A 12,443-nucleotide genomic window follows, 5' to 3' on the forward strand; every position below is an offset into this window, starting at 1 on the left:
TGACGTCATACAATACAAATGATCGATCATAGTCCAATACACAGCTGAATAAATTACCAATAGCAGGCCAGTATACATTTTAATTGACCAATGGTAGCACAGTATGACGTCATTTTTTATAGACACTATAAAAAAATTCTAAAAGTTTTACATCTTTGTGATCTTTTGTACTTTGTGATATGTTTGTTTTACTGTTGTTATTAAAGAATATAATAAATTTAAAAAAAGAATATAATTCGATAACATTTATTTATAACGTTTAAATACATATATCTAATCTATATATCATCAATATGAATCACATAAAGTTTTAGTACAACATTTGGGAATAGTCTCTTTCGTGGCAACGCCCCTGAAGGGACGATTCGTCATATTTTTAAAATGGCTTTTTATAGGTTATTTTAGGTTAGGTTAGGTTATATTGGGTTAGTTAATTGCCCCACAGGGTTAGGGAATTGGCCCCGAAAGGTTAGAGCCCCCCCCCCCCCACCCGCAGGGGCTAAAAATAGGAGAAAACCTAATGTGAAAAATGCGAAGAATCGCCCCTTAAGGAGCGTTGCCACGAAAGGGACTATGCCCCAACATTTAATCAGAAAATCAGGATTTTGACAATGGAAGATATTATAGATAGATATTAATTTAAATTCCAGTGTCTTCTCCCTACTAGCAAGTTTTCATCAATTTTAATACTTGTTAATTTTGTAAGCGAAGCTTCTGTACAACTGTTGTGTTGATTATTTGATATATTTAATTTGTTCTTCTTGCCAGTTTAGTATATGCTCTAAAATTCCAATGTATCTGAAAAATATTTACTTGTTATTGGTATAGAAGCTACTATATAAGTGTTTATGTCTAATACTATCCTTCTTTGTGTCGGTTATGCTAGGGCTGTCCCACTTTTATTATTTACCTTCCAACATACAAATAGAAGAAAATTACGATAAATATCCTAAAGAGTTCGAACTCATAGCAAAACTTTGCTCGGTACCTGACATTAATATCATTAAATGTGTACAGAGGTGGATTCTTAAAAAAAATTTGCCCCACTAATCGCCTAGTGGGGTAAAATTGTTTTCGTGAAAAATCCACCAAAATCACATTAAAAATCTACAAAAATTTAACAAAATCATAGAAGGGTTATTAACATAAGATTTATTTAATTTTTGTAGATTTTTTTGTGATTTTTGAGGATTTTTCACGAAAACAATTTTGCCTCACTAAGCGATTAGTGGGGCAATTTTTTTTAAGAATCCACCTCAGAAGTAATTTTTTGTCTTTCAGTTTGGAATAAAATTTTGTCTTCCCATTTTCCGTTTATTTTGTCATAATTTCATACAGCTTTGTTACTAATGTAAGTAATCGTCTTTGTATTTAGATCAAGAAGGATTGATACTAAGATCTTTTTTATTTATGTTCATATTTTCAAAAAATTGTAATCTAAGTTGAAATTTTCCTAGATACTAGGGGCTAAGCATATTATAAATTTATCTATAATACAAAGTAAGTAGAATGATGTCTGTCTGTCCGACCGTCTGTCTATCCGTTTGTCCCTTAAGATCTCGGTAACCACTGAACCGATCGGATTCTACTCTTCAGGGAATATACCTACTGGTCCTGTGGTGGTTTTAGGCTATTTTCCTGAAGGTTAAAACACCCCCAACCCCCCAAAAAACAAAAAATCCCCCCACCAATTTTTAAAATTTATTTGAAATAGTGGTGGAGTGGGGGCTCTCTAGGTAATAAAAGATGTAATTATACCTCTTGGGGCACAGCCCCTAGAGGCTAGGGGCAAAGCCGCTAGTTTTCTATAAAGGAAGACAGACATTGCACTGTTCAAAATTATTGTTGTTACCTTATTGCCAGCTTCAAAATTTCACTTTTGCTCAGCTTCTTTTCTGGTGGATAGGTTGGCAGCAGACTTCGCAGCTCTGCAAAGGCAGAGCTCACACTTTGCTGCCTGTGGCGGCCTCTATTAATAGGAAACAGCGTAAAGTGCCGCCTTAAATTACGTCATACCATACCAATGAGAGGCCAGTATAAATTTTACCCGTGGTCAATTGGTACTTTGTATTTTTTGGAGGAACATTATGCTGTTTCATAAATAGATCATTTAGAGGTAAATATTAAATAAGTTCATTCCTTTACTTTTTGTTTATAGTTAAGACTAATTTTACAAGAAAAATTTAATTAGCTTCACAATAGCCCACATTATTATATTTTTTATAAGGTTAGATTTATTTTAAGAAATTAACTATTTGACTTATCATTTATTAATTAAAGGAAAAATAAATAACCGCATTTTTGTGACAAAAAGTGTAAACTTTAAAACCAATAATACAGTAAAATGTTTATTGCTTGACTTTTTGTAAGTGTATAGTGCTGTTTTTATTGTAAAGCGTCTTGGTTTCTTTAAATTCGCTAATAGTTATTTATCGCATCGTATTAAAGACAGCTTTCCGCGGATATTAAGTTAAAAATTATAAGATTAAAACCTGTTTTGTTAGTTTCGAGGGGTCGAAAGCATGGGCTAACAAAATTGTTATTAATTACATGATTTTATTTTAATATTCGCGGAAAATTTCTGTAATACAATGCTATACATGATTTTTTAGTATGGCTGAGAGCTGGTTATAATCCGGCGGATAATAATCGGTTTCGAAACCATACTGGAATAGGTATAAATTATAGCAAAATCATATAGTTAATATCAGTTTTGTTAGCCCATGCTCGGAACCCCTCGGAACTAACAAAACAGGTATTAATCTTATAATTTTCCTTTTAATATTCGCGGAAAGCTGTCTCTCGCATTTTTATACATTTATAATTATCATGGAAAACAAAACAAACAACTAACCTAACAGTAACCATAACATTGTTTGGATCAGCAGGCTGGGTGGTACCTTCAGTATCAGGCTGACCGCCGGCGCTGCCGTCAGCCTCCTGTCGCAGCCGCCGGTCAACAGATCTGGCCGAATTATAGAAGAGACCTGTTGTTATAGAAAACTATTATGAAGCAAAGCTTTTCTACAATTGGGTTTAGGGAAGTTCGTTACAATTATCCTATACATTAGATGATGAAATTTGAAACCTAGGAAGAGAAGCAACCCTATAGTCACTAACAAAAAGTCAGTCCTTAAAGTTAAGGTATATATTTCTTTCTTAAAGTATTCTATGCCTGGTGTAGAGCAGCAGTCAGGTTCACTGGCTCCGGAACTTCCACATTTTCCAGATCCGCCAGAATTACTTTCATCAGATTCACAATCTGTTAGAAAACCTAAATATTAAAGAAATAAACATCAACCAAAACAAAATGTTACTAATCTTAATAAGAACCCCCTCCCCCATATTTTAACATTAAAAATTAAGAAAGGGGGTTATTGCGTTACATACTTCGCTGGGTTTCTCGGTTCGCTATAAACTTTAAGGGAAAGTATCTATATCTATCTTCTATGTGTTTGGTATGTATAACAAATGCTTTTAACCAGGGAAGGGGTTTAATGAATAATTGAGTTATTTACAACCATTCATTCTCCAGTTACGAAAGGCGGCAGAATTTTACAGTCGTATTGTCCAAGTTTTTATTATTTAATAATTTATTCCTTTAAGAACAAACTATGCATAATTAAATCACATAGTCTTGAAATATTAATATATACAGTTTAAACAATAGCACAAAAAATTAACTAATTATATTTAGAGACAGTTTGGAAATGAAATACTAAAATATTTTGTGTTGTCTTTATATTTAGAATTTTACAGTTAAGATTTTGAAGCGAACAATATTTTTTTCAGTTGTCCTGTCGTAAATGCCTTTAAAGAATTTCTTATATCTATAATACAAAGTAGAACGATGTTTTTTTGTCTGTTTGTTTGTAGCGAAGGATCTCGCTAACCGCTGAACCGATCGGGTTCTCCTTTACAGGGTAGCTTCTCATAGGTCCCGGGAAGGTTTATAACTATTTCCCCCCAAGACATGAATATTTCCTCCCCCCCCAAAAAAATATTTCTTTTAAATCTAAAATACGAAAAATTGGTTTGATTAAACCTCTTAGGGCAAAGCCCCTAGAGGCTAGGGGCGAAGCCGCTAGTGAAAGTAATAAGGGATCCAAAAAGATAAGACAATGACCGATAAATTGAATATTCCCAATGATGATGCACAAATCGACCCTTCTGTAGATTACTATTAGTGATAAAAAAGTTGGGACACTCAAAATAATAAACTGACCAAACAAAGTTTAATAAAAGTCCCCAAAGTTGTTAGGCCAAAGAACAAGAAAACGTTATAATAAAACTTTGTGGAATAGTATAATAAACAGCCCATTGTCCTCTCCCTCCCTAGAAAGTGATAGAAAAATCTATTATACATTCTTAAACTTTAAATATTTTACTCTGCTTTTCATAAATTTATACAATTCCAATATCAGCTTTGAAATATTTCTTCAAATAATCTTCATAAATGTCCAAGATATGGTTTTGATAGGATTTACAACGACAATATCTAAAAATAGATTTTTATTCTTTTATTCTTAATTAATTTTCAAGATTTAAATCAAGCCTTTATTCTTTATTCACCTCCCCCACTCCCTCTCCCCTTCCTAACCCCGTTATTATTTATATTTTCTTTTGTTAATAAGGGCAATTTATTTAGGGTTTAATCACTTCTGCAAAGGGACCTATTTTATACTACATATCTAGAGATTTAGCTGAAAACAAGAAAACAATTTTTTACGTCCTATCTCTGAAAACACAAATTGACATTTATTGAATTATCAAAAGATATCAGAACAAAAGTTTTATACCAAAGCTTTGTCCTTTCATATAAATAGAACGGTTTATTAAGTTCTCGCTAATGACTGAACCAAAAAAGGTTTCCATATCAAAAAAATTTACATAGGTCTCAGGATGGTTTGGTTATTTTTATAAACATCCCTTATACTCCAATAATGTTAGGGCATAGTAATTTATCTTTACTAAAAAATCAAAACTACAATTTAGCATTTAATCAAATTCGATATTTTGATTTTCAACTGCTTCTAGGAAAAGAAACAAAGTAAATCTTTTTTACAAATATTTAACATTTGGCTATTTTATGATCAAAGAAATGGCGGATTTGATTGCCCACCCTTTTAATGTATGCCTTCTTTAATCTTGATAAAATGTTATTTATAGAAATATCAGGTGAATTTCTATTTTAAGCCATTAAGAGTTTCAAGAAATGTAATAAATTAAATTTCAATTTAAATGTTTTTTTAAATAAACGAGAGATTACATCTACATCAAAAAGTATCGGAGCTTCAAAATTATGACAATAGCTTTATTCTCAATTAGAATTGATTAACAACAAACTCTCTCTGGTAGGTATTGTCAATAAATCCCTTAATGTGACATTTTGCAATATACATAATTTCATTCTTGAAATTTTTATATGATCCATAGCAGAAAAGTCGCCCCCCCCCCTCCACCCAATTTTTTATTTTAGTTTTTAAAAAAAATAGATAAATTTTTTGAGGGGGGTTGGTAATTTTTCTAGGGGAGATTTATCTTGGGAGGATGGTGGTACCCCAAAATAGTTATAAACCTTCCCGGGACCTATGAGAAGCTACCCTGTTAAGGAGAACCCGATCGGTTCAGCGGTTAGCGAGATCCTTCGGTACAGACAAACAGACAGACAAACAGACAGACAAACATACAAACACACATCCTGTTACTTTATTATAAGGATAGTCTTATTTATTTAAATTTATTTAAATGGTAAAGTTCTTTGAAGATGAAAAAAAATCACTCAAAATATCAGCATGTTATATACGTCATAAAAACGAGGGATCTCAAACTCTCTTTTTGAGGGGTTATTTTTCCCACTCCTCCTCTCCTCATCCCTCATTTTTATGACGTTATTGGGGGACTTTCATCATCTTCAAGTTCTTTCTATGCATTTTATAAAAAAAAAACTTTTAAGCCTTTTAAGCCTGGGCCTTCGAACCCTTTGGTAAAAAAACTGGTATTAATATTATGATTTTTATTTTATTAACCGTAGAAAATTGTCTATAATACGATGTTAAACGTGATTTTTCAGTATGTAGGAGAATCAGTTCTTATCAAGCAGATATTAATCGTTTTCGAAGCCATACTATTATAGTTTTTACTCTTCTAACTAGAGTTAAAAATTGTTTCAATAGCCGTTATCACAAAACATTATAATTGTAATTTAAAATTTTTTTTAATTAATAAAATTCATTGCTAAAACGTTACAATCTAAAAATAGCCTGGCTTCTCAAGAAATATTTCTGACGGTCATCTTAACCTGCTTTGTGCGGTCGGTCAACCAATACCTCCCCTTCCCTCCCTATCCCGTCTCCATTGCAACGGACGGACACGGTTTGGGGTGTGGTGGGAAAATTTGATTTAATTTAAAGGGGTGGGTGGATGGGGGAAGGTTTTAAAAGGGGAGGTGATGGTAATTAATTAAACCACTGTAATCATGAATTTTTTTTTGTATAAAAAGAGGTACAACTCAGAGTTGAATTATCAGTTTCTTGTAAACTAATCAAGCTAACACAAACATACAATGTTAACCGCTATAGTTCTCATCCTGCCAGCTCTAGTCGCAGCTTTTCCTGACGGCAGCGGCCATCACCACGGCGACGGCCACGACGACCAATGTGTCGACATTTCCCGGTACAGTGAAATCAAGTATAACATCTCTGTGACCGACCTGTGTACCTACAGAACTGCCCGTGTCTGCAACAAGAAGGTAAACACTGCGTGTGTGGCCATACCTGAGCAAAAATGCAAGGTGGTTGGATACGCCAAGTGTGCGTCTGATGTCTTTACCAAAACCGTGAACGACGACGGAGTTGACAGACTGCCCTTCCACGGCAAGGACTGCTACCAGTCCGGCACCAAGCCCCTGAATGAGAATCACAAGAAGCCCGAGTGCAAGAACGTGACCCGGGAACAGTGCGACTCCAAGTGGGTGCTGAACGCGGCCGGTGAGAAGGTCTGGGCCGGCAATGAAAACTGTGTTCTAAAGACTTGGGAAGAATGTACCCTGGTCGACACTTTCAAGAAAACGGAAGTTCCCGTCTACACCTGCAAGGACAGCGACGCCATTTTCTACAATGTGCCTGTGTTGAATAAAATTTCCCTCACTGGGTACAACACTGGGTGCAAGGCTGCCGCCTACGCCGAGTGTGTGACAACAAGCAGGCAAGAGTGTGCTGAGGTGGAGTACGAGGAGTGTGCTGATATCATTGAGCCATTCTGCTATGGAAGCCTGGAGTTCAGAGTTCCCTACCAGAGCTATGACCACAGACTCAAGTGCATCGTTTAAGCAATATTTATTTTATCTGGAATCATTTTTTCATAGGAATATCTTTTTTTACACGATTCCAGGTATAATTCTCATGGAATTAAAACTGATACTGGTGTGTACATAGAACATTATATACATGTACATAGAAGAAAAGCTTTACATTTAAAAATTTGTATGTATTTTTGCATTTGAAATGTAAATAAATTTTGATAACAGAGAATAATGTTTTGTTTAAAATATTTTTTTTTAATACGTAGCACAGCTACTCTATGATTAACTTTGTCCGTTTGTCTGTACGGTTTATAGGAAACACGATTTCCTTGGCTTATATTTAAGATATAAAGATTAGATTTTTTTGTGAAAATTCCTATGGTCTATGCATTCAGTTTAGACATTGTTTTGTACGTCGATCTGTCAGTTTACGCTTTGACAGTCATTTTTGTCAGAAGAAACTTGATTATCTTGGCTTCTTCTATATAGCTGCAATTTTCGGTGAAGGTTCATATAACTTCTCCCATTCATTTTATGTACTGTGGTTGTTATGAATCTACTTCATAACTAATTTTGTCTTTGTGTATGTCAAAAATGCTATGAGGGAGATTCGATTTCTGTCGGGGAACGGCATGTAAAGAATAGTTAATTATCGCATTGTATTATAGACAGCATTCCGCAGCTATTAAAATGAAAAAACAGTTTGGTCAGCTCCTAAGGGCAAACAAAAATGGTATCATGATTTATTATTTTAAGATTTAATATCCGTGGAAAATTGTATGTAATACGATTATATATATGATTTTTCAGTATGGCTGGGAATCGGTCTTGATCCAGCGGATATTTATTGTTCGAAGCAATACCGGAATAGGGATACAAAATCTTTCTATTATTTTATGCTATTTGTCTAATTAGACAAACAGTGTTTCCACTCACCTGATTCTGTAGATTCTGAATCTGAATCGTGGATATCAACACATTCTTTCCATGATTTGTTGCTAATGGGGGGCGCACTAAAAATATTAAAATGTATGATGATATCAGGATTCAAGGAAATCTATTTTTTTTTAAAGGGATTTCGTCTTGTTTAAATTTATTTATATACAAAATAAATTTAAAGTCTCTACAGAAAATATCATATTTGATTTTCGTCATTTATCAAGCTTCGCTTTTATTGATGTTACCTACTATCTTTGTCAAAAGTATGAATTTACCTCAAGTCTGCACTGACAACTGGTTTAGATAATTTTTCTGGCATCTGGAGGCTAATTTGCGGCTCTAGCTTATCAACGACTCGGCTTCTTGCAGCGGTCGCAGACTTTATATTAGCCGCTGCAGATATATTTCTTGCAGTAGCAGTTGAAACGGCTGATTTGTGACTATTAGACTTAGCTTTAGTGGGGTAGGGTTGAGATCTAGTCATTGAAAACAAATATTGTTATGAATTTGATTAAAATGTTTTTTTTTTAATTGTTAAAAAGCACAATTTAGCAAAAATATATATATATACTGTTTAAAGTATTAAATGGCATCAATTTATCACTGTATTTATATTCTTAATATATGAAAAGATTAATCCTAACTAACCTCTGACTTTTGTTATTCACAAGTTTTGAAAGGCTGAACATAAAAAGAGGATCATTTGCCGCCAGGGAATTGTCAAACTACGCTCTGATTGGTGCCGCCAAAACAATATGGTTTAGAAACCCACCAATGGGAGGAGAGTATGAGATTTATTTATCGAAGCAAAGATTTTCTAAATTAAGACATAACGGAAAGCTTATTCATTATTAATTATGGCATATTAGAATTGTTCTAACAGTTGAAAATCAGTTTGAGGATTCCTGTAACTTCGAGGCATTATTCTGAAAACATAGTTTATAGGTAGGTAGTAACGTAATGTTTTTTATTATCAACATCTTTTTTTCATTCTCTTATTAGATTTTTCTTTAAATTATAATTTTAAGACGATAAAGTATAGTGTATATAATTTAAAATTACGTCAAAATCAAGCAGTATGAATTTAAATCAATTTTTATAGATAATTAAATTCGATTTCTTTGGACCTTAATATTATTATTATAGATCAACGATAGAAGTATAAAAGAAGTTTAAAAGGTTATTTTTTTTGGGGGGGTGGGGGTTGAGGGGGTTGTTGTTACCCCTCCCTCAAAATATCTATGAACTTTCTTATGACTAATAAGAAGCTAAACTGTAAAGAAAAACCGAATCGGCTAAGTAATTAGCGACATCCTTTGCAACAGACACAGAGACCCTATTTCTTTAATATAAGGATTAATGTTGTTTTGTCCGATTTGTTGAAGTTCCATTCTAAGAATATTGTTATCCTTGTTTGAGTGGAGTGTTGGTGGGGAGAGGATTTGGAAAAGTGCAATTATCAGATACTAAAGATTATACCAAGTGAAAATCAAGGTTATTCAGTCAAATGTTACATTTGGGGCTTGCCAAAATTTCACCCCCCCCCCCCCCCCGCCCTACCAAATCAAATAATATAACTAAATAAAATTGATTATAGGAACTAATTTAAAATTTCGCGAAATCCTAATTTGCAAATCTATCTTATTTTCTTATAATAATGATCTAATGGGAGTAAGGGCAATATTTATAACGCTAGAGACCATTAGACATATTTTATTTCAGACATAAAATAATTGCCTGATCATATTGAAACGCAATAACAAAATCCTTTAATGTAACCCAAAGGTAGGTAGTTTAACAAAAAACCAATTGCTCACAATTTGAACCACCATAAGTACTTCAAATCTTGGAGATAGACACCATAATGTTTGGAGTTTTTGATGGGGCATGTAAAAACCTTTCTTTAGACAACTTAAACAGGTTTCTACCTCAATCCTAGTCAATTTGGGATAAAAAATACAGACCCATCCAAAATTGAGGCATGGCGGCTCTGTTTAAATCTTGTTCTTGATGTTTGCCAGGTCTTTCTTTTTGATGCCAAATTTGCTAGGATTATGTTAGAAACCTTGTTAAGGTGTCTATAGAAAAGTCTTTACATGCCCCATTAAAGACCCCAAACATTATGGGGGTCTACTTACAAAATTTCAAGGACTTAAGACGGTTTGTTCTTTTTTAAAAAAGAAAAATTTGTCTTAATTTATAATAAAATATGCACTTTCGGCGTAGGGCAAATTTCTCTGCAAGGGCTAGGTTTTGAGCTCTAGTGCTCTGGAAGGGTGAGTAGATTTAAAATTCAATATTGTTTTATTATTGTCATTGCTTGGGCATGAATTGTATTATTCTTTTATTAGTTTTGGACCAAAACTGTAAGGTTTATATTGAAAAAAGTGAAGCGATTGGTTTTTTTTAAACACCCTTTATGTCAAATTGAGTTGCTTCCATGAATGCTTTTATCCTTGTTGATTATATATTTAATGATAGCTTTTGTTCAGATAATAATAAATATGTTAGGCTCGAAAATGATAACCCCGGTTATCAAATTTTGAACAATATTTTTTTTTAAATACTAGTTGCTGCACCCCTAGCATCTATATGATATGTATTTGAATGAAAAGGTAGTCTGGCAGCAAAATAGCCCAAAGCTAAATAACCACCTAAAGACCTGCATGAAGCTTCCTTCAAATAGAGAACTCAATCAGTGGATTTGCTAGATAATAAAGGACTAACAAACAAACCAAATAAAACGGTTATCCTATTATATAAAGTAGAAAGTTTTCAAGAACTACTCAACCTATTGGGTTTTAGTTTTCAGGTTGCTTCATATAAGTCCAAGGATAAATTTCTGGCCCCTTTCTTATACCATGGAAAACAGAACCCCTAGATACAAGGGGCACAGCCACTAGCACAATTTATAGTACTAACGGCTTCGCCCCTAGCCTCTAGGGGCTTTCCCCCAAGAGGTTTGATCAACCTAGTTTTGTGTTATTTAGATTTAAAAAGAAAAAGTAAAAAAAAAAGAATATTTGGGATAGGAAATTTTTTTGTGGGGAGGGGCTTAGTCGACCCCCCTTTTTAAATTTTGGTTTTAAAAAGAAAAACAATTTCTGTGGGGGTATTTTTATTTTTTAGGGGTTTGGGGTTTCCCACCCCCCAAGAAAATAGCTTTAAAACTATCAAAGGACCAGTAGGTATATTCCCTGAAGATAAGAGCTCAATCGGTTTAGTGGAAACTGAGATCTTGAGCTTCAAAAAGACAGACAGACAGACGGACAGACGAACAGACATCGTACTACTATTATAGATAAACCTTATAGATAACCTTGAGGTGGGATTATTAAAGAAAACTTATACCAGAAGTCACAAAGTTTTCACAATTTTAGTTTTATTGGAAGATTTTATTCTTACATTTGTACATTTTCTCAGGAAATAACTAGTGGCTATGAGCATAGAGGCTTTTTCAATTTTATTTAAAAAAAAAAATGGTACAGGGAGGTAATTTTTTTCTAGGGTGATTTCTCTTGGGAGGGTAGTGGTACCCATCCAAAATATAGTTATAAACCTTCCCTGAACCTATAAGAAGTTTCAATGTACAGGAGAACCGTATTGGTACAGTGGTAGCGAGATCCAAGGTATTTTGTACTTTCAGAAAAAGCTTAGAAATGTAAAAATTCATGTAAGTTTTCATAAAACAGTTATCATGAAGAACACAAAAAAAACACAAAATTCGAAAGAGAAAAAATATATTAATGAATAAAGAGTGATTTTTATATCTATTTAAATTGAGCTTCTAGATGTATGCTTAAAGAAAGCTTTTTGGAATTGTTAGCTTTCAAGATTTTTTATATTGTAAACAAGGATGAAAATCTATGAATCGATCTAGCAGAATGTTAAGTTAGTCTATCCCTGAAAATTTCAGCCGTTTACCTTAAATAGGAGTTGAGAAAATCATAAAAACTTAAAAATGTAGGAATCGATCTAGCACCCCAATTAATTGACGAATCTTAATGAAACATTTGAATTATAAAGTAGCTTTGCTTTAAAAAATCAGCGGATTTTCGGTATTTCATTTATTCTGTCTCCCATTTGTAGTATAACATTTTGTTCCCACTCCCAAGAGTCATCTTTTTAAATAGCGGACAAATTAGGTGTTTGGTAAGAGGATTAAAAAGTCGGGGTGGGAATAATAAAAGTGCCAGGGTAA

General features: G+C 33.5%; 1 protein-coding gene across 1 annotated transcript; it reads right to left on the reverse strand.

Moving 5' to 3' along the window:
* Nucleotides 1–232: 232 nt before the first annotated feature.
* Nucleotides 233–8,882, reverse strand: LOC145328275 (uncharacterized). The gene is made up of 6 exons (XM_080171902.1): nucleotides 8,518–8,882; nucleotides 8,240–8,316; nucleotides 3,117–3,274; nucleotides 2,855–3,003; nucleotides 1,853–1,969; nucleotides 233–798 (listed from the first exon to the last, which is right to left on the reverse strand). Exons 1-6 carry the CDS (start codon nucleotides 8,724–8,726, stop codon nucleotides 735–737), a joined length of 774 nt encoding a protein of 257 aa, XP_080028028.1. The 5' UTR covers nucleotides 8,727–8,882; the 3' UTR covers nucleotides 233–734.
* Nucleotides 8,883–12,443: the final 3,561 nt, after the last annotated feature.

Source organism: Acartia tonsa, chromosome 1 (assembly GCF_053477335.1).
Source record: "Acartia tonsa isolate MP-2025a chromosome 1, ASM5347733v1, whole genome shotgun sequence".
NCBI lineage: Eukaryota > Metazoa > Arthropoda > Copepoda > Calanoida > Acartiidae > Acartia > Acartia tonsa.

Bases quoted from the DNA above. Each gene is read 5' to 3' on its own strand.
- LOC145328275 (XM_080171902.1), bottom strand. From the start codon at position 8,726: ATGACTAGATCTCAACCCTACCCCACTAAAGCTAAGTCTAATAGTCAC. The intron at 1,970-2,854 runs GTTAGTTGTTTG...TCCTATTAATAG, and splicing joins AATGTTATGGTTACTGTTAG to AGGCCGCCACAGGCAGCAAA. The intron at 799-1,852 runs GTAACAACAATA...AATATTTTTCAG, and splicing joins ATTTTGAAGCTGGCAATAAG to ATACATTGGAATTTTAGAGC.